This window comes from Podarcis gaigeae (genome assembly GCF_964106915.1).
Source record: "Podarcis gaigeae genome assembly, chromosome: 1".
NCBI classification, from domain to species: Eukaryota; Metazoa; Chordata; class Lepidosauria; order Squamata; family Lacertidae; genus Podarcis; species Podarcis gaigeae.
This window is the reverse complement of record NC_139678.1, coordinates 52,051,464-52,072,826: the sequence shown is the minus strand read 5'-3', so window position 1 is coordinate 52,072,826 and position 21,363 is coordinate 52,051,464. Positions and strand designations below refer to the sequence as shown.

At 42.9% G+C, this 21,363-nt stretch overlaps 1 protein-coding gene across 1 annotated transcript in view; it reads right to left on the bottom strand.

Annotated features, from left to right (window-relative positions):
* SYT13 (synaptotagmin 13) overlaps window positions 1-19,175 on the bottom strand; it is a 29,176-nt gene extending 10,001 nt beyond the window's left edge. The window contains exons 1-4 of the mRNA XM_083751963.1: window positions 18,621-19,175; window positions 11,884-12,106; window positions 9,345-9,479; window positions 8,170-8,483 (exon numbers count right to left, since the gene is read on the bottom strand). Of these exons, the coding sequence (XP_083608089.1) occupies window positions 8,170-8,483; window positions 9,345-9,479; window positions 11,884-12,106; window positions 18,621-18,803 (855 nt within the window). The 5' untranslated portion in view covers window positions 18,804-19,175. The remainder of the gene's footprint in view (window positions 1-8,169; window positions 8,484-9,344; window positions 9,480-11,883; window positions 12,107-18,620) is intronic.
* Between the last annotated feature and the right edge of the window lie 2,188 nt (window positions 19,176-21,363).

Here is a 21,363-nt window from a genome sequence, read left to right as displayed (position 1 = left end):
TTTTTTAATGTAAAAAAATTAAATATTTAAATCCTGCTTAAGAGTTTTAAAGCAATACAGTTTGATATCAGCTTGCCGAATTTGGTGGCCAACTATTCAGTGGCCCTGGATGGACATCCCTGCTCACATCAGTAGTTTCATTTTGCTACTTCTTTAGGGCTTGAATGACCATTACATTGTAGATCAAGGTCTCACCCACACTTCTGCTTCTCCTGCCACTTTCCCCTGGGAAAACCTGCCGCTTACCACTGAATTGGAACAAATGTTTTTTGGAATATCAGTTTTTCCATGGATTGTCATTTGCTCCAATTCAGCAGTAAATAGTGGGGGTTTTCCCAGGGACAAACAAACAAAAAAACCAGTCAGACCCATGCCTAGAAAGCACAAGGCAAGTGGAAAACCTCTCAGATTCATGCTTTCTAGGCACAGGACAAGCAGAAGTGTGAATGAGCCCCAAGATAGATGCGCATCAAGATGTACATGGAAACACAGAACCACAGAATTGTAGAGTTGGAAGGGACCCTGAGGATCATCTAGTCCAACCTCCTACAATGCAGGAATATGCAGCTGTCCCATATGGGGATCGAAGCTGCAACATTGGCTATTGGTGAAGGCTGCTTACATATGTAGGTCTTCCTTTCTACACCGGAGTGGAGCAGATATTTCACATCTTATTTATGCCCAATTCATCAGCATCTGGGATTGTTGGACAGGGGGTTCAGACATCTGAAAGTTTGCATGCAAGTTTTGCATTGCATCCCCACAAGGCTGTGCTTAGACATTTTTAGAGAGTTTCAAAAAATGCAAAAGGAGGCGAAATAAATATACTGTTCTGGGAGGCATCAAGAAGATTTAAAACGCTCCCATTATCTTTCTGTGAAACATTGCCCTCTGCTCTCCTGCTAGCTGTTGATTGTGTTATGTGAGCTGCTACAGTGACAGTTCTAGCACACAGCACTAAAGCATAACTCATATCCTTGCTGTGATGACAGCAATTAAAGGCAGCTTCTAGGGCTGTGACACATTTCACTATGAATGGGGGGGAGGGGAAACATCTGAACTGAATGGGGCCAACTTGGTTCAAATTTCATTTGTTATTATACAAAGGATGCGAGTACCGGTAATTAATGGATACAAAAGGATACAGCAGAAAGGAAAGAGAGAGACAGAAACCAATGTAATTTTTCTTAGTGAATAAGGAAATCAAGGTAACTTTAATAAATTAAAAATAAATGAATTTAGCAAATTAGTAATGGAGTCGGTTTAAATAACAAAATTCTTGCAGGAACCTCCCTTCTTAGGTGCACCTTTTATTAGGAAATTCAATCTAAATTGAATTATTTGCATATGTTAGTAGAAGAGACACTGGATATTATCTGGTGAGTTGGCTTGACACTACACTGAAATGCATACCTAGGCTGCAATCCTATAGTCCCCGGGAGAATGTGTCAGTCCCCACAAGATGAATAGGATCTATCCCCTGATGCTGAAATAGAGCTCCAACATTAGAGAGGAAAAGCTGCCTTTGCTACTAGCTCCTCTGAAGCCCTGGATGTTGGAGTTTTGATGTCCAAAGGGCCCAACAGAGCGTGTGCCAGAGGCATGCTGAGACCTGGTTGAGACATGAAGGATTCTAAGCCCTCCTGGCTCCCTGTCATACCCCCAAATTTGGGGGGAAATTTAAAGATGCTTTTTAAGTGTGTCTAAATCTTTCCGTGAGCCCTCTCATTGTTTCCAATAGGAGGGAATATGTTTTTTAAAAAATGTAATTTAAAACAAACAGGCCATGGAACACATGAAGGAATGCAAGATTGTTCCGCTGTCTTCACTCTGCCTATTCTGCCCCTGCAAGGCCCGCAGAAGGTGGCTAAACCACCTTTATGTCCTTTCTCACCTCCCTTAGGATTATAGCCTTTATGAACTATAAGCTTAGCTGCAGCATCTTTTTAAATGAACTGCCAGCTGTGCTCATCACTTCCTCCTTGGCAATTGGTGAGAGAGCAATTTCGCTAGCTTCTCTGAGCAAAGGCAGAACTTCTTAAGGATCACATAGTGTTATTGGGTGTGTGTTTTAAAAGTCTCCTTTGTCCCTTAGTTATTGACCTTGTAGACTTCTGACCTCCCTTTCTCTCAATCTCATTTGTCCAACTCTCTACATATATCCCCAAACACAGAACAATTGCGGTGGCAATTTATCTCTCTCCCAACCTTTTTAAGTGAAAGCCATATGTTACTCCAATAGGGAATCAGCTGATAGAAAAAGAAGGGGCATAGAAGCAGGAAGAATGAACATGTGTGCTTTTAAAAGATGCAACAATGACTAGAAAAGACAAAGAAATAAGGGGACGTCATTTTCTTCAATAATCCTATATACTAAAAGCAACTCATTTTCAATGTGTCAATATTTATGAAGTCAACATGACATCATTCATGTACAAGAAGAAGGTATTAGAGACTTTGGGAGAAATGCAAAGTTTGCAGGAGTACAAAAAATGGGAAACCCTTTATTTATTTATTTATTTATTTATTTATTTATTTATTTATTTATAAAAACTATTGGGGAGGGAACTCAAAACAGTGCAATGAAGGCTGGGCATATTCAGGGGTCATAACATGCAAAGTATATATTGGGGCTAAATAGAAAACTGGGGAAATGTGGGGGGGATGGAATGGAGTATCCTGGGAAAGGTGGCTGGCTAGAATCATGAGCAGGAGAACATACGGCAACATTTTATTGCACATCCCGCTTGTTTAATTTCTTTGCAGAAATTATTTTGTATGTTTAATAAATTCATCTACTGTCCTCATCAGAACTGGTTCTACGGCAGTTGTGTTCCTAACTGAAAAAAGAATAATCTCTGATAGATAATGTTCAACAGAGGGAAGATTATTTGAAATGACTTGTTACTCAGAGGACAAGGGAACAGAACCCCTCCCCGTAATCTTGCCTTTTAAGAATAAGAGGGATTCCCATTAAAAAAAATCTTAAGGACAGAACTAGATATTGTGAAAGACACAAAGCTGATGTTTTGTGCCTTTCATAATATCTAGTTTTGTCCTTAAGTTATTTTTTTAAAAAATGGGAATCCCTCACCAATTGTTTGGTGTCTTTTGAGTGACAAGAATAGCTTCATAACACACAGTGCTGCCCCCTATGCACTGGTTGCCCCCCCCCCAAAAAAAAACCCTCAGGAAAAAGGATAAAATCTCTATAAATGGTTGTGGTGATTTGGAGGTTTAATCTGAAACCAAGCTGGATTTGAGTTTGTTGTTATCTCTGTTATCTCTCCCTCTTTCATTATAGATGTCGACTTATTTTCTGGATATAAGTTCTGTATTATTTTGTTAATACTACAGTGGTACCTCAGGTTACATACGCTTCAGGTTACATACGCTTCAGGTTACAGACTCTGCTAACCCAGAAATAGTACCTCGGGTTAAGAACTTTGCTTCAGGATGAGAAAAGAAATCACGCGGCAGCCATGCAGCAGCAGCAGCGGGAGGCCCCATTAGCTAAAGTGGTACCTCAGGTTAAGAACAGTCTCAGCTTAAGAGCAGACCTCCGGAATGAATTAAGTTCTTAACCCGAGGTACCAACTTTTCGTTCACTTGGCTAGATGGTACAGATGGGGACAGTCATGTTCTGTCTTCTGGGAGTAGATACATTTTCTATGAAAAGCTAGCTGCCAACTTTATCTGCCTGGAATAACTCATGCCTCACACTTAGTTTAGAAAGCCTAGCCTCTCCAGGGAAACTCAAAATGGAGGTATCAGCATTGATGCTGGAGATCTGAATGCCATTGACACATTCATCTCAATCCTCTCATCTGAGCCTCTGTTTAGAGCATCGCTTTCTAGACTACTTTTGTAACAGGAGATAGAAGAGGCTTCTCTTAAATGATTGATCATAGGGATGGATGAACTTATTTTATATTCAGTGCCAGTTTATTTTTATTTTTTATTTTTTAAGAGAACTGGATTCATTTATCCTATTTGTTGACGAAGGTTATTGGAAAAATCATACAAAATTCACCTATTTTTAAAAAACAAACCAAAGTATATAGAAGGCAATCCCAAAACTTCCTCTTTCTTCTTTTAACATACTTAGAACACCTCTGTGGTCAAACAGTTAAACAAACAAACAATTTTACAATGATTCCAGGACGCAACTCGATACCATAACAGGCATAATACTTCTTGGAGAATTCTTCTTGGAGAATTATATGGAGAAAAAGATGGGTGCCCCATGCACCTATAGGAGCAGCCATCTTTCCCCCCATACAATGTCCTTTGAAGGTTACTGTGAAGATCAGCTGGATCTGCTGGATCTGCTCAATAGCATCTCTATTGAACGGTATAAAATATTTTGATCAAAATAAACAAACTGAAAGTTAATTTTCTGGATAATATTTCCGGTTAACTTAAAACAAGCAAAGGGTTAGATACTGGGACTTCAAAATGATAGCAACTAAGTAGGTCATACTGCTCAAGACCGCACTGAATTCCATCCCTCTGCTAGCTTACATAAATACTGAAATAGGATGAACTTAGCCCATCAGGTTTTAAGAACCGAATAAAAATCTTTTGGGGGTGAAAGGTGAAAAATCCAGCACCTTTTCTTCCCACTAATAAAGGTGGAACAGGCCCCATCAGTACAGCCCTCCTGCATGCATCTTACTGCAGTTCCCATTCATTCAAGTGGGGAAGAATTTCTCTCTGATGGATGTTGTGCTACAGTTTGGAGCTGCTTCCCACTCAGCTGTCTTGAAGACACTCCGAATCTGTCTACCATGGCAGCTGCTTGTCTCACGGTGGAGTTGCCTCGGTGTTGTTTCAGTAAAACTAATGAGCCAAGAACCTTATATAAACCCAGTGAGCCATCCTTACGATGAGCGATAGATGAGGTGATGGCACAATACAATCATTTTATTTTATGTAAGCCAGCAGGAAGGAATCCAAGAGGAGTCTTACAACTTAGTCATGCCTGTGGTTTTTATGATCTGGCGAGTGTTGTCCTGATACTGAACCAGTCCTAGTAGGAATCAGTGTGGCCTTTCTGAGCTAGTTAGGAGCTCACCTCTGGGCTTTCACTGGAGAATAGCAAAGAGGACAGAGCCAGCATTATTATTTTTCAGCCATGCTGTTGCGAGGGCATGCAAAGCTTTAAAACAAATCCTAACGAGCTTGTTCCCGGAAGCGCGCTGACAAAAATAGTGCTTCTCTCTGATCATCTTGCTTGCTCCTAGCCTAGCTCTCAGGACTTATGTTTAAAGCTCGCTGTGTAATGGCTGCCGCTCTGAAGTCCCCGATGACGCAAACCTGGCTTTCTCTGCATATCTTCCGCATCGGAAACTGGGGCACACAACTCGAAGACAGTTAACCTGCTCCTTACAGGTTTGAAGCAGAATCTCTGCCTCGTCGCAGATGTGTGGGTGGCTGTGAGGAAGGCCGAGTACAGGACAAACAATATTGCTGTCAGCCTTGAGATATAATTGGATACGATCGCCTGCGCTAACTACGCACGGGCAGTTTCTTGGCATTCTTGGTATTATTATCCGATCCTGGAGGCCATCTGCTAAGTTGACAGAGACCATCTGTTTCAGGGGTGCAATTAACCACCTGCTAGCTCTTGCCTCGGAGGAGGAGTAATTGGCCTAGGCAAGGGGCAGCACCTCATCTTGACAACCACAGGTTTCCAGGCTGGAAAGAGCTCCCTGGTACTCAGGGAGTCCATAAGGAAGAGCAGCTAGCCAACTAGGGAGGTTGGCAGGTTGGACCAGACACTATCTCTCAATGTGACCTGGTTCACAGGGGTATAAAAGGAGGAGGGGAACTATTTATGGATGTATTTTATTCTAAGTTTTATTATGGCCTTTATATCCCAGGACCATATAACACCGGTCCTAACATATCTACATTAGCTCCCAGCATAATTCAAAATGTTGGTGCTGACCTTTAAAGGCCTAAATGGCCTTGGCCCTGTATACCTGAAGGAGCGTCTCCATTCCCAGACACTGAGGTCCAGCACTGAGGACCTTCTGGCGGTTCCCTCACTGAGAGAAGTGAGGTTACTGGGAACCAGGCTGAAGGCCTTCTCGGTAGTTGTGCCTGCCCTGTGGAACTCCCTCCCATCAAATGTCAAGGAAATAAACAACTATCTGACTTTTAGAAGACATTTGAAGGCAGTCCTGCATTGGGTTTTTAATTTGTTGGGCGGCATATAAATTATATTACTACTACCACTGCTGCTACTATTACTACTACTACTATTAAAGTTATGCATGGCATGGAGAAAGCATATTTCCTCCTCCTCCTCAGGCCTCTAGAACCCAATGAAATGGAATGGTGGCAGAACCAGGACAGACAAAAGGAAGCATTTTTTTCCACACAGCACATAGTCAAATTATGGAATTTGCTCCCACAGGATGTGGTGATGGCCACCAACCTGGGCAGCTCTACAGCATATTAGACTCATGAAATATAAGGCTATCAATGCCTACAAGTCATGGTGGCTATATATTACCTCCAGTATCAGAGGCAGTATATCAATGAATACCAGTTCCTGAGAGTTGCTTAAGTTCATTCACTGTCTCATGTGATTCTATTTGGCCATTGTCTATCCTTTATAATTAATTTCTTAGTAAATGTGTGTAAGCCAAACCAGCCTGTCACATTATTGTTATTACCAAATTCTCCTTAGTGCATGTGTTTCTATTTATTTCCATTTCACACACTGCTTGTTACTGGGTTACGGTGCTCTCACATGCACAAGAACTCACATTTTGTCATTTATCATCATCAACATCATCACCATACAATCATGCCCTGTTGTTAAGAATCCATTATTGTGTCTGGCATGTGATGCTTGCAGCAAACCACATAGTTGAGGCAACCTTGAGGCAAAGTTGGGGGCAATTGTAGAGGTGGAGCAGTTTCCTCTCTCAAGCTTACTCTGTCCTCCCTGCCCCCCAAGCAGAAGCAGCTTAGGCAAGTGGAGTGGGTGAAAATTGGCTTCGGATTGGGTGAAAATTGACCCACAATATGGAAGTTTCCCATGCCCAAGCCAGCCTACTCTGCAAAACAAAGTTTGCTGCTCTGTAGGCAGTATAACCTACAGGCACTGAATCTGTGCCCACAAATGAGTAAATCCCTTTTAGTATTTAGCAAAAACAAAACAAAAACACACTCTGGATCTCTTTGTCTGAAATTTGACAGGCATCTTACTCAGGAAACCTCACTCTGCTACAGTGGTACCTCTAGTTACGAAATTAATTCGTTCCGGAGGTCCATTCTTAAGCCGAAACCGTTCTTAACCTGAGGCGCACTTTCGCTAATGGGGCTTCCCGCTGCGGCCGCAGTGCCGGCGAGCAACTTCCACTCGCATCCCGGGGCAAAGTTCACAACTAAGGGCATCTACTTCCGGGTTAGCGGAGCTTGTTACCTGAAGCATTTGTAAAGAAGACGGTACGTAACCCAAGGTTCCACTCTATTTGCAGACCAATTGCCCACAAAAATCTAGGGATGATAAAGTGGTTCCTTCTTCACGCACCCTAAAACTCTACATGCTGTCCTTGCAGGAAAACCATTGCAGATAACCTTCTGAACTTTTGCAGGATCCATATAATCAGAAGGGCCTCCCATGTCTGCAAATTTATCCAAAGTTATGTCAAAAAAATAAAGACATAGTAAATGTTTCCACTTAAGGAACAAACAAATCAAAATTAAAGTGTCCAGCAACACACACACACAAAAACCCCTAGATGTATTTGCCTATCATTTGCAGCATTTATCCTCTTTGGAGAAACTATAGTGCCTACAAATTTTATCCACTTCTGTCAAAAGGGAAGCTTTTATAGTGGTTGGGGTAAATTAAATCTTGTTTTTCCTAACAAAAACTCAGACCCAAAGCCTAATTGGGCAGGTCCTGAATCACTTCAGAATGAGGCAGTTACTTTTCCAAAGCATGACATCAACTCCAGACTGAATCTTGTGGCCAAAGGTTTCAAGAACAACCTTGCAATTATTACTATATAGTAAAATGCATTCAGGACTCTAAAGTCCTTGAACAATGTCCACATTTGGGTTCAGCATCATCGGCACACAGCATATTCACTCCCTCCCAGAGAATACAATTTGTTTGAATAATAGCTTAGATAATTCATAAGATACCTTGTCAAATGTTTTCATCTTCTCACACTGTACTGTTCCATATGGCTCCCCCACATTTGCCAGACTCGGTTTAATTTCCCCCACGATGCTGTGCCTAGAGAATTTATCACAGTTTCTCAAGGTGAGAGTCAGCATTGCCTCAGGTAGCTCCTCCTCCTTTACTGGAAACAGTAGAGCTTCCTCCCAGACAATCTGGGGCTTCTTCTTCTTCAACACGGTTTGAGCTTCTGAGGTGCTGGACTTGGTCACCAAAGTGCCTAGGATATAGCAATCACAGCCATTGTTCTGGTCTCCTGCTGCAGTTCCATATGTAGCTGCAGAACCAGGGAAAGAAAGATAAACTGTACTTAAAATGAATACCAAAGTACTTTCAGGAGAAAAATTGCCGTTTTTCTCTTTCAGCATTTTGATTTAATAAAAACGATTCAAACCCATCCTTGTGCAAGGATAAAGGGTCTCTCCCCCCCCCCCCCCGTCCACCCTTATTCCCAGTAATTGGTGGTATTTGCATCTCTGAGATCTTATGATGGTTTGGAAACTTCAATGGCAGTGAAAAAAAGGAGTAAGAGAGCGTGGTCCAGCGAACTGTTCGATTTGAAATCTGAATTTAAATCCCAGGTTTGCTTTCAGCTCATTGGCCCATTCAGATGTAATAATCCTGCTAGAATGAACCATGGTTTAGTGGGCTGCAAATGACCTATGTGCCTGCCTGTGCACTCCCTCCACAGTTTCCCAGGACCCCTGAACCAGGAAATTGTGGCTGAAGGGCTTTAAGATCCTGGTTTGTAGGGAGCCCTTAATCTCAGTTCAAAAACCAGAGAGAAAACTGTGATTTAAGAAACCTTTTGCTCAAGCAGCATGTGTAAGGGGAAGAAGGGAGAGGCAAGGAGAGAGCACAGGGGCACACACACTTATTATTGGTCCACCAAACTGCAGTTTCTTTGTACAAGGCTCAAAATGTCTTGGCTTCTGTTTGCCATCTGTAAAACAAGATCTTCAGTTACGTGCCTCATGGGGGTTTTATATATGCAATGAGATGGTAACAAAATGTGGGATCCTAAATTTGTTATGGATCTGTTTACTACTCATATCTGTAAGGAGAGCTTGTTGTATGATTTTGCTTTCAAATGAAAAGTTGCCACAACTGATAAAATGCAAAGATATGGGCTCCTTACCTTCAAGAAAAGCAACACATAGTGCATCTTTCTGTTGGTTGTAGCCAAGAGAATAGCGAAGTTCTGGGACTTGGTTGCAGCCACCAGCTTTCTCGGGGTTCAGACACTCAGTGACACATACATCTTTCACTCCACCTGGAACACACACGGGTCTTTTAATAAGAGGATGCCTCTTGTTGCAGTCAAATTTGGCTACATTTGCTTTTCCTCTTGGATTACATCCTATCAAATTGACTTGGCATTCCACCGTTGTTTTGTGTTTCTAGCCATACCATTGGAACTATCTTTTATTGATAGCAAGTTCTTTATCTTGGCTCTATTCAAGATTTTTAGGCTGTATGGAAATTTAAAATATGTGATTCAGGTAAAAATATGCTATTTCAAGAATAGCAAAGCCAAGCACACAGAAGAAGCCTACTATAAGAGGGAAGGAGGGTGGGAGACCCAGCGACAAACTAGGTGAGGAGGCCCAGGGAGGCCTTGATTTATCCTACAGGAGTGGATCCACAGGTGCAGGTGGCCCCACCCCTAGGGAGGGCCTGTATCCCAGCCTGCCTGTGATTGGTCAGTGCACAAAGCAACAGGCCACACAAACTAGCCAGGCCTCCCACCCCAGCATGCTGCCAGATTGAGATGGGGGCCGGGGCCAGTCTGCAATGTTGCCTGACTGTCAAAGGTAAGCTGACTTGGCATGAATCGATGGCCCTTTTGTAGAAAGTGACATTTCAACAGATTTTTAATATATTTTTGCAAGGTTAGATTTATCATTTTCAATAAACATTAGTTAAAATGTCTAGATCTTGGTCCTCCTTCTTTCTAGATATATTTTATACCACTCACTTTGGAACCTTGGCCACAGATTTTAGATGGAAAAACCCCCCTCAAAGGACTTGCAATAACTTGATTCAAGGTTTTAACCTTCTTTCCCCCTTTGGACACCTGACCTGCATGCCATTTTACAAGCTGCTCTTTCAAGAAATGGACAAAAGCCTCTCTTGCTCACTGTACTACTAAACTTAGGGTTTGCACTTTGTTTGCTGCCTGGGGATGATAGGATCTGCTGTTAAAAACATCTGGGTGGTACAAGGTTTGGGGAAGACTCTTTTGGACTTTTGTGACTAGAGCCCACTTCATCAGATGCCTCACATGAGATCAAACTATGTACAGCCTTGAAGGAACAGACAAAACTGGTGAAATCCGTATGAACGTTGGTTGAAAGCTTTGAAACCCAAGGAGAAGCTGCTCAGGAATGTAGGAAGATAAGAAGCTGCCCAATATTGACTCTTTGGCCCATTGAGCTCAGTAGCTCTCCAAAGTTTCAGATGGCAGATGTTTCCATCTGTAATTGGAGATGCTGTAGACAGGACCTGGGACCTTCTCCATGCAAAAGAGGTGCTCAGTGAAAGAGCCATGGCTCTTCCGCTCTTCAAGATGTGGTGGATTTAATCCCCCTGTTTTAGCATAAAATGGAATATTGGATTGTATGGACTACAGCTCCGTAGCTTGATGGTTTGATTCATCAAAGCAATGCTTATGCTCTAAATTGTTTGAAATGCTTTTAACCAGGCTCTCCTGGGATCCAGGATGCAGGACTTCAACATCCTCCCCTCTTCCATAGTCTATTCCCAAAGCAACTGTTCCTGTTGAGCATCAGACCATGATGCTCTGGAGAGTGTTTGTTTCTCCTCTTTCCCTCTCTGCTATCACAGACCTTGCACACAAACATTAAAAAATTTATATTCATTAAAAACCTGAATCCTTGTAGAGGAATAAATTGTTAAAGGAAATCACATTAAATACATGTATTTATTTTACATATGCAAATCATTGGGCTCAGTGGAGAACTATTTGGAATCTGATTTCTTGTTTTTAACATTAATTGGGCGAGGAATATTCAGAGATTCACTACAGTTCTTACTACGTACTGAGCTGTCAACAACAGTTACACATTTAAAGCTCTGGTCCTAGAGTTCTCCCAAGGCAGATATGTACAATTCATCCTATCCTATCCTTTCCCTAAAACACTTCTTGTTATTATTTCATCACTGGGTCAGTAGTAGCTGAAGCAGTGGCATTATGCCCTGAAGAAGCTGGGGAAACCAAGTGCCGAATGATTTCTGAGGTTAAAAATAAATTTCTCTATAAACATGCCTGCTGGAAAATCCCCAGGAAAACAGAATGATTGGAGCTGTCACAAGAAAAAGATGTGCTCTTAAAAGGATGGTTGTGGACAGGGAAAAATCAATAGGGCTGCTGAACATTGCTAGAGGTGAATACAGAGAATTTGCTCCAAGTTACAATAATCTAAATTATAGGATTGATTTGTACACTTTTTGCACTGGAGCTCTAAACTTATATTGAACTTGCACTAAAAAAAGAAAACCCCCAACCCTCCCACTTAATCTTAAAGACTTAAAGACTACACTACTGTAATTTGCCAATTAGTCATTTGTACTGGGACCTGAAATCAGAAAGAGGAAACAGTGTAGTCACTAATCTGAACTGGAAGCAACCACATGTAGTTTGGCAAGGTGTTCACCATTTTGAGGGAGAATGAATAACTCTTCATTGACACGTATGTTCATTCTTTTCTCATCCAGAGCTGTAGGCTTCCCCTTGCTTGGCTCTTTCATCCTCTTTAAGGTATAATCTGCACAGTTAACAATTTCCGACGTGGTCACTACTGGCTTCGGATCATAGATATGTGGAAACTTGAGGATTGTCCTGGGCTGTACAGCTTCTGCCGTCTTCTCAACATTGAACTGAAATGAAAGAACCCCATCAATTATACTGATTGCATTAATTCAGAATTTCTAACATGGTGTTTCTTCAACAGAGGGCAGGCTTATGAAGGCTGACACTGTACTGACAGAATTCACAATGGTTCATAAATCAAAGGGTTGTTTTTAAATAAATTCACCCATGACTATTGCTTCCATAGTCCTATTTTTTCCTGGTTTTCTTATTCTTTTTAGATGCTTTCCTCCCACTCTTCATCCTTCTCTCTGTTATGGATTGAATGGTCCTTTTTCTGTTATGGATTGTTCTGTTATGGATTCTGTTATGGATTGTTATGGTCCTTTTGTTCACATTTTTATGTGAATCTACCTAATTCACACTCCCTGAAACAAAACAGAAACAGAAACACAGCTATCCTTTGAAATTCACACTTTTACAGATTTCACAATTGTTTTCCAACCAGAAATGTTTATGTTAAGTGCATACAAAAATGCACACCTTAGCGAATATAACATATAAAAATGCATTATGCTTGTTCAACTTGCCTAAACAAATGTGTATATTACGAAAAATGAAGATGAATACTTCTTTATGCCCTGTGTCCTGGAGAAAATAATCCCTGGAGCTGGGGTATTTGATTGCCAAGCTGAATGCTGAATGAGGGTACTCTAGCTCCCTATGGCACTGCACTGTGTCATGCCAGAATAACAGCATAGTATTACCATTTGTTGCCATGCAGTGGTGTAGCGTGGGTTGCCGGTGCCCAGGGCGAACAAGCCACCATGCTGCTGCTGTAGTGTCTCTCTCCCCCCTCAATAACCCAGGGCCACATTGTGCTGCCTGTCTGCCCACGCAGAGGGGAGCCCTGTCAGCTGTCACAACCCTTGGCAGAATCTTCCTGATGCCCATAGGGAGGAGAGCTGGGCCAGGCTGCACTGGGGTTGCCCCTTGCCCACCTCACTCTGTCCGTGCCTGCACACTGTGGGCCTGTGCTCCTCTGCCGCCAGAACAGGGATCCCCGCGGAAGCCTGGGCCTGCATAGGGGCATCTGGTGGTGCCCTCTCATAATTTTGTGCCATGGCCCCCTCCCACACTACACCACTGTTGCCATGCAGCCTCTCTTGCATGGCTCACAGCTTGAGAGCACCTCAGAGTTAGTAATAATAGGACAATAACTCCATTTCCCCTGGACACCTAACACTGGATTGCATAAGGACATTTTCTATATGCTGTACAGAAGAGGTGAGGGATCTGTGGCTCTCCGGATGTGGGATTTTATCTCCCATCAGCCCATGACAGCAGAGCCAATGGACAGGAATGATGGGAGTTTTAGTCCAGCAGCATCGGGCAGGCCGCAGGTTCTCCATCCCTGTTGTACACCTTTGTTTTTTCTATTATCCCATTATTCAATCCCATGAACCGTAACTTGTGAAGTGGGCCACCTAGTCTAAGGCAGATTGCTCCGTTCCTGCCATCCCTTCCCCCTTTTGATTAGCTTCAAAGCGGACCAATGTCTGGTTGCTATAGTTAAAAACATCTAACATTTAAGGAAATGTGGTTTTGGATTTTTTTCTTTTTTAAGTGCCTTCCTCCTTGTTTTAAGCTACGGGAAGTAGGGGGCTGATAGATGTACAAGCTTTATCCCTTGTATATGCATGGTTGTGTCCACACAAATAACATTTCCAATGTTCAGACGGATGCTTTTGGCTACAGCACAAGTCAGGCTGTGTGATTGTGTTGTAGTATATTTTATATCAGGCATGTAGCTGTGGGCTCGCCTTGCAGTGGAGAGCACGAGACATGAGCTATTGTTGCTGCCATCATTTTGTGCCAAAAGCCAGACACTCCACCAGGCAATCCATCATTGCATAACAACCGACAGCCCCCAAGGGAGCCATACACAAGTGCTGTGGGGACCAATCCGCCTCTTCTCCAGCTGCATCTGCTTTTGTTTATTGTGAATACTACAAGTTCTGCTTCTCAAATTGTGACAGCTGATGATTTAAAAGAGTCTTCCATCCCCTTGCAAATGGAAATGCAACCACCACATCTTCAATAAGATGATATGTACAGGTTTGAAATATGAGAAGCCCTGAAAGCACAACCTTTCTGCTTTCTTTTCTGGACGAGAGAGAGAGAGAGAGAGAGAGAGAGAGAGAGAGAGAGAGAGAGAGAGAGACTGGATTGGTTGCTAGGGTTGAACAAACACCAACTGACTCAGAATAGTAGATTTCCATTGTAAGCCAGCCCATCTCAAAACACCAAACCATATGCAAAATATATTTTTGTTAGGTAGATTTCTTAGAACTGGAGAAGCTGAATTTATTATTTTGGATTTCTTTTGCAATGCATGACATTTCTTGCAGCGTAGAAAGGCTATAATACAATTATGTGTGAAAAACATACTCTAGCTTCCCCTCCATGACTGTGTCACAATCCCCGATATTGACAAGATTCAGCATCTGTGTTCCAAACATTGTTCTCTTCCCACTGATGGAAAACTATAATAGTGTATATGTGCTAAGGAACTGATAAAAATGGATACAGATAGAATACACTTCCCACACAAACAAATCCATCCGAGGCTTAGGTTTGAAACACATAGGCACTTGTTCTGAAGCAGACGCTTGGAAAAGGAAGGATTGTTCGTGGCAAGAGAAGCCTGGTTATTTTTGAAAACAGAAGGAGGAAAAAAAATCAGAATTACGCAGGCAAGTTATCTAAGGATATCTTCCACCTTCAAAGACAGACTGCCTCTTTATCATGTAATTACAGTGCCAATTCACACATTCATGTTCCTCGCTTGTCGGTGGCAGCATTCAGCATTGACTGCAGCAGCTAGACTAGTGACTGGGAGTGGCCGCTGGGACCATATAACACCAGTCCTAAAGGATCTTCACTGGCTCCCAGTACGTTTCTGAGCACAATTCAAAGTGTTTGTGCTGACCTTTAAAGCCCTAAACAGCCTCAGCCCAGTATACCTGAAGGAGCATCTCCACCCTCATTGTTCACTGAGGTCCTCCTCTGAGGGTCTTCTGCTGGTTCCCTCACTGTGAGAAGTGAAGTTACAGGGAATCAGGCAGAAGGCCTTCTTGGTAGTGGCACCCTCCCTGTGGAACACCCTCCCTTCAGATGTCAAGGAAATAAACAAGACATCTGAAAGCAGCCCTGTTTAGGGAAGTTTTTAAGGATTGATGCTTTTATTATGTTTTTTGATGATGATGATGATGATTAACTTGAACGGGTGAAACACCCACTGTAGCCCTACCATTACAGAGAGACATTTCACAAGACAAAGGAGGAAAAGTGAGTCAATATGGGATTTGCGAGTGTATCATTTAGGACTAGATGTATGTGTGCCAGACTGTGTGAAGTAACGACCTCTGATTTGATCTGGCTGGGAATAAGCTTTAATGAAGTTGGTGCACAGGCTTCTGAGTAAACACTTAAAAGATTTCCAGAGAGATGTTAGTCTGCTGCAGCAAAAACAACAAAGACTATTTAATTTTGTTATGGCATAAGCTTTTGCAGACTAGAGCATAGGTAATCAGATACATGATCCTCAGTAATCAGGTATTTTCAATGCATGGGTGCAGAGAGGAAAAGAAAGGTTTGTGACAACACAACTAGAGCTTAAATCCTATCATTTTTGCTCATGCTGGCAAGGGCTTTGGATACTGTAATTTAATAATATCTGGCTTCCCTAATTTAAAACCCAGTTTTATTGTCACTGGCTGTACTTCTTGGATTCCATTGCCATTTAACTGCAGACTTTATCTTCTTTTTCTTTACACCTATGTGCAGAATGTGCATTGCAACTGTGGCTCCCACTTCATGCATCTCATGAAGTGGGCTCTAGTTTATGAGATGCAACAATAAGATTTGCTCATCTCTGAAATGCAAAAGATCATTAACTTCAAGCACAACAGAAGGATTAGAAGTCCTTATGATTAGGGTTGCCATATTTCAAACAGTGAAAATCTGGACAGAAAGGTTTGTTTCATTTTTAGTTTTGCCCAAAGTTGTTTTTTGACCATTTTGAGCTATTTTTATGGAAAATTGGCACTCCCAGACACTTTTGACAATTTCTACCCAAACACTGCTGCCGAATGCAGTGTTCCATATATGTCTAGGCAATCTGGATGTATGGCAACCCGAAAATAAGTGCTGGCTTTGGTATTTGTCTGGTTCCATTTAAAAGTGGTATTTGCTTATGGACTTTTAAAAATGAAAACTGCATCAAAATTTGCCATGAGGATGAGTGATACAGTGGTACCTCGGTTTAAAAACAGCCCTGTTTACGAACTATTCATTTTATGAACTCCGGAAAACCGGAAGTAGTGCCCCAGTTTGCGAATTTTACCTCAATCTAAGAACAGAAGCTGAACGATGGAAGGGCACCGGCGGCGGGAGGCCTCATTAGGGAAAGCATGCCTCAGTTTAAGAACAGTTTCGGTTTAAGAACGGATTTCTGGAACGGATTAAGTTCGTAAACCGAGGTACCACTGTAGTAGGGTTATGCAGTCGTACCTTGGTTGCCGAACTTAATCCATTCTGGGAGTCCTTTCGACTCCCAAAACGGTTCAAAAACCAAGGCACGTTTTCCAATTGGCTGCAGGAGCTTCCTGCACTCAAGCGGAAGCTGTGGAAGCCGCATCAGACATTCGGCTTCTGAAAAACGTTCGCAAACCGGAACATTCACTTCTGGGTTTGTGGTGTTTGGGAGCTAAAATGTCTGAGTACCAACACACACCCTTCCTCCGCCCCTGACCGCAGGGCATGCTGACATCACTTGCGCATGTCGGGAGGCGTGCACACAGCTGCTGCAGGATTTTGTGGGGGCCTGGACCCCTCCTTGAAAATTTGGCTTCCCCTAGATGGTACCCCTGCTCCAAGAGTTCTGGCGTAAGTCTTTTCCAGCCAAACCACTGCAAACTTTTTTTAAAAACTGAGGGTACTAAGGACTGAACCAGGGACTTCTAACATGTGCTCCATCACTGAGTTATATTCCTCCCCTTAAAAAAAAAAATCTGATTTTTCCATGTACTTTTCTTAACTCCTCCACCCACACCCTGCAATCCACTCACAGAAGGCTTGTATAAGCTAGAGGAAAGAGCAGGGACATGGTATACAGGACTGCAATTAGTAAGATCAGATGACACAGTGTGGTGCAGCCATAACAAAGCCCTATTGACATACCCTCTCCACTATGGATATCACTGGGTAGTCCTGGGCTTATAACAAGGAGAGAATCATAGGTGTGCTTGAACAAAGGCTGTGAGTGCTCTGCCTCTCTCCTGGAACGTAAGGGATGAGCCTAGTATGGATGTATATTTCATTATGGCTAAGCTTATACCAATGTATTTCTGTCGCTCTAACTGCACTGGTTTGTGGCCAGTTTGCATCACCGCAATCTTTATCAATCTGATGTGGGGGAAAGTCAGCAGAAAGACTGAAAAGTGCTGACAATTTTGCCAACAAAGGCAATATATCATTTAAAGCAAAGAACAAACAAACAAAACATTTACATCTCAGAACAGGAATTAATAGCCACTTTGAGGGCAAGTTCCATCATTTATAAGAAACAAAGAGTTCTCAACTCAGGTTTCAGCCAGATTAGCCAAATATATATTGCTATTGTCGTTAAGACTGTTGTCAACTTATCCAGCAATAATATAATAGCCTGTGCAATAGGCCATGGATACCCATTTTCCAGATCAGCAACTGAGGCCAAAAGAGAATGATTTACCCATACCTACGCATTCAACAAGTCCATAACTGGGATGGAATCTGAACCCTTTCCTTCAAGGCCAGTTACCAAAATTATGTCAGATGGGCCACCCTCATTTCTGGTTACAACTGATAAACTGTAATCACTTTGCTTCCACTCATTTAGGCAAACACTGAGATCACTCAATAAGCTAAACATGCATTAGAAGTTAAGTTCACTACAGTGTAACAGGACTCTCCATAGCTGTCATGACATATGTCATAATTAGATTTCGACTGCCAGCTGGATAGGGATGCCTTATTTTAAAATTTCACAAACATATTTCCGTATGAATCTGTATATACAGAAGGCTTTTTGTGTGCAGCAGAAGCGTATGTGCATACATGCATGGAAATGGAAAGATCAGTGGGCATTAGGAAACATTCAAGCATGATTACTGTTATTTTGGTTCTTTTTTCGCTTGGCGTCCAGGCTCTTTATGCAAATCAGCCTGGTCTAGCCACCCAGACATTGTGGGATCCCTGTAGGTTTGCCACCCCTGCTTTCTCTCTCTCTTTCATAAAACAAAAGCGGGCTGTTGCTTTGGTAATCCCACACGCCACCTGAGACCCCTCCCTCCCCCCCCCCGCCGCCTTCTGTCTTCCTCCCTGCACAGAAGTAGAGCTGCCCCCTGAAACCCTGCAAACACAGAAGCTTGCTATCAATCACAGTGCATCACAAACTGGGCACCCCAGCTCAGAGCGCGCTGTTCTGAAGCCGCTGCATCAATGGGAGAAGAGTAGGGCAAAATCAATATGGTGCTTTACCTGCTGGACTGTCTGTAGTACGCTGGGCTTGGCATTTTCTGGGTCCTGATCTTGCTCCTTGTCTGAGGCTCCCTTCCCAGGTTGCTTACATTTGCACAGGCAGGTGAGACCGCATAAGGCAAGGAGGCCAGTAGCAGTCCCCAAGGTAGCTCCCAGAGCAATCACTGGGACAGACAAAACCATCGTCTCAGGCTAGGAAGCCACAACTTTACTCAGCCAGCACAAGCATCATCCACCTCCTTGCAGAATTTCTCCCAGTCTCAGCCTCTTTGGAAGAGCGCAATAGATCCCCTCCAGCAGCAGTGGACAGAGAAAAGTGATTCACAAGGAACTAGGGGGTTGCTCCTGCAGGGCTAGATGATCAGATAACCTCTCCATCCCTCCCGTGGGTATTTCTGGCTCAGTGCTCCAGGGGAAGCAAAGAGGAGTGGAGGAAGTTGCAGTTCCATCGCCTGCAGTCCCTTTCAGACTGCGAGCAGGCAGCTTTCATTGAAGCTCGTTCTCCAGCACCACTGGGGAAAGTCTGATGTACGATAGAGTCAGACGTCAGCAAGAAGGGGGTGGGCCGTGCTGGCCAACTCGCAGAAAGTGCATCCAAGCCAGGGACGGGAGACCCTTTAAAAGGGGCTTGCTGCAAAGTAGCTTGATGGGGTGGGGGGAGAGAAAACACATTGCAATTATTGTCCACACCACACACACACCTTGTTCAAAATCGTATGACTGCTAAAAATAAGAAGCATAAAGTGCATCTGACTGACACTTGAGACAGATAGCCTTGGAAAAAAGATACAACAGGTGCTTTCGCATGCATTTCTAGCAGAACTCAGTTTCAGCTAATCCAGATCAAAACCGGCATGATTACAATGTGGGGGGTGGCAGTGAATGTGATGTATAAGTAAGAATCTATAGAGTTCAATTGGCTGATCCAGTGGGGAAGCACTCTTCCGCAATGCCAATCTCCACCCCAAAAAGATTACATTAGGTAACTGGAGAAGTGTACGAACATCCTCAGGCCAACCGCCCTGAGTGTTTGTTTAATGTCCTGGTCAATAATCCCTCCGTGTTTTTTCCAGGATTTTTTCTTTCCAAAGAGGGAATGCAACACACAATCAAAATGTGTTTTTGCTGTAACATTGCTAATTTGGGAGTGTGTGGGGTGAATCCTGCCCCCTCAGTGCTGCTGCATATGCTGGGCTCATTTCTCAGCCAACACCCGATGGGCTTTAGTCTGAAGGAGGCTGCTTCAGTTGTGCATAAGGTTTCCAACACGTGACAGGACGTATGTGATTAAGTTTTGTCAGGCTTATTTTAGCTTCATTCTCACAAACAGCAGGTGTGGTAGTAAGCTTTGTGTTTGGACTGTACCACTTCAGAGAGAAAGTGAGACTCATATGACACAGTACTCCCCCTCCTGCCCTATGCACATAAAAGAGCCATTCCCATAGAAAATAAACATGTCAGAAATGTTTCAACTGGCATTTAGTTTTAAGACATGCAGGGATTTATTGATCAATTTATTGGCTATAAGCAGAAGCATTCAGTGACGCGAACCTCCACTCGTAGTCTGAACCATCTGGGATGAGAGTCCTGGAAGACCTGCTCCCTGATTTGCGGGCCTTTTTCCACCTGGCCTGAGAGAGCAGGGCCCTAACTGACTCCAGCTACTCCTGGGCCAGAGTATTGTTTAGGGGGTTTTCTTGGGGTGGTGAGTTGTTGCTATTACTGATATAATTTTTTGTATCTTTATTTTAGATCTTACTACAATTTCTGTGGAAATTGTTCATTCTGGTTGGGTACTTTTGGATGTTTTATTTATTGTTTATGACTACTGTGGTTATGTTTGTAATGATGTAATTTTTTATATGCTGTAAGCTGCCTTAAGCATGATTTTAATTTTGGAAAGGCAGCATGCAAATAAAATGATTGATTGATTGATTGATTGATTGATTGATTGATTTAAAGGATATAACCCTCAGACCCTGTTACAACAGCTGTTTCTGAGAGTAAAGGTAAAGGGACCCCTGATTGTTAGGTCCAGTCGTGGACGACTCTGCGGTTGTGGCACTCATCTGGCTTTACTGGCCAAGGGAGCCAGCATACAGCTTCCAGGTCATGTGGCCAGTATGACTAATCCGCTTCTGGCAAACCAGAGCAGCGCACGGAAACACTGTTTACCTTCCTACCAGAGCGGTACCTATTTATCTATTTGCACTTCGTGTTATGTACTGAAGTTCTCACCCTGGGCCAGCAGGGGGATACTGTAGATAGTTTTCACTCAGATCCACATATGCGAATAAGGAATTGAAAGTGATGTTGAGTGATTGGATAGTTACAGAAAGTTGTTACTGTTGCGTTGTAGTGGAGCTCTATATAAGCAGGCTGGCTGAACCCTTCAGTTCAGTTCTGTTCTGGCCTTTGAATAAACAAGAGCTGTTTGAAGAATCATTGTGTTGTATGATATGTTCACCCACAACCTAACATTTCGTGCTTTCAAACTGCTAGGTTGGCAGGAGCAGGGACCGAGCAACGGGAGCTCACCCCGTCACAGGGATTCGAACCGCCGACTTTCTGATTGGCAAGCCCTAGACTCTGTGGTTTAACCCACCCACCACCCGCGTTACATCAGCTGTTTCTGAGAAGTAGGCCCTTATTTACCCAGGCATGACAAGCTGCAACTGGCAAAATTCCCCCTTCTACTCAAGCTTTCATAGTGTACAAAGAGCCTTATACTTCTTTGCTCACA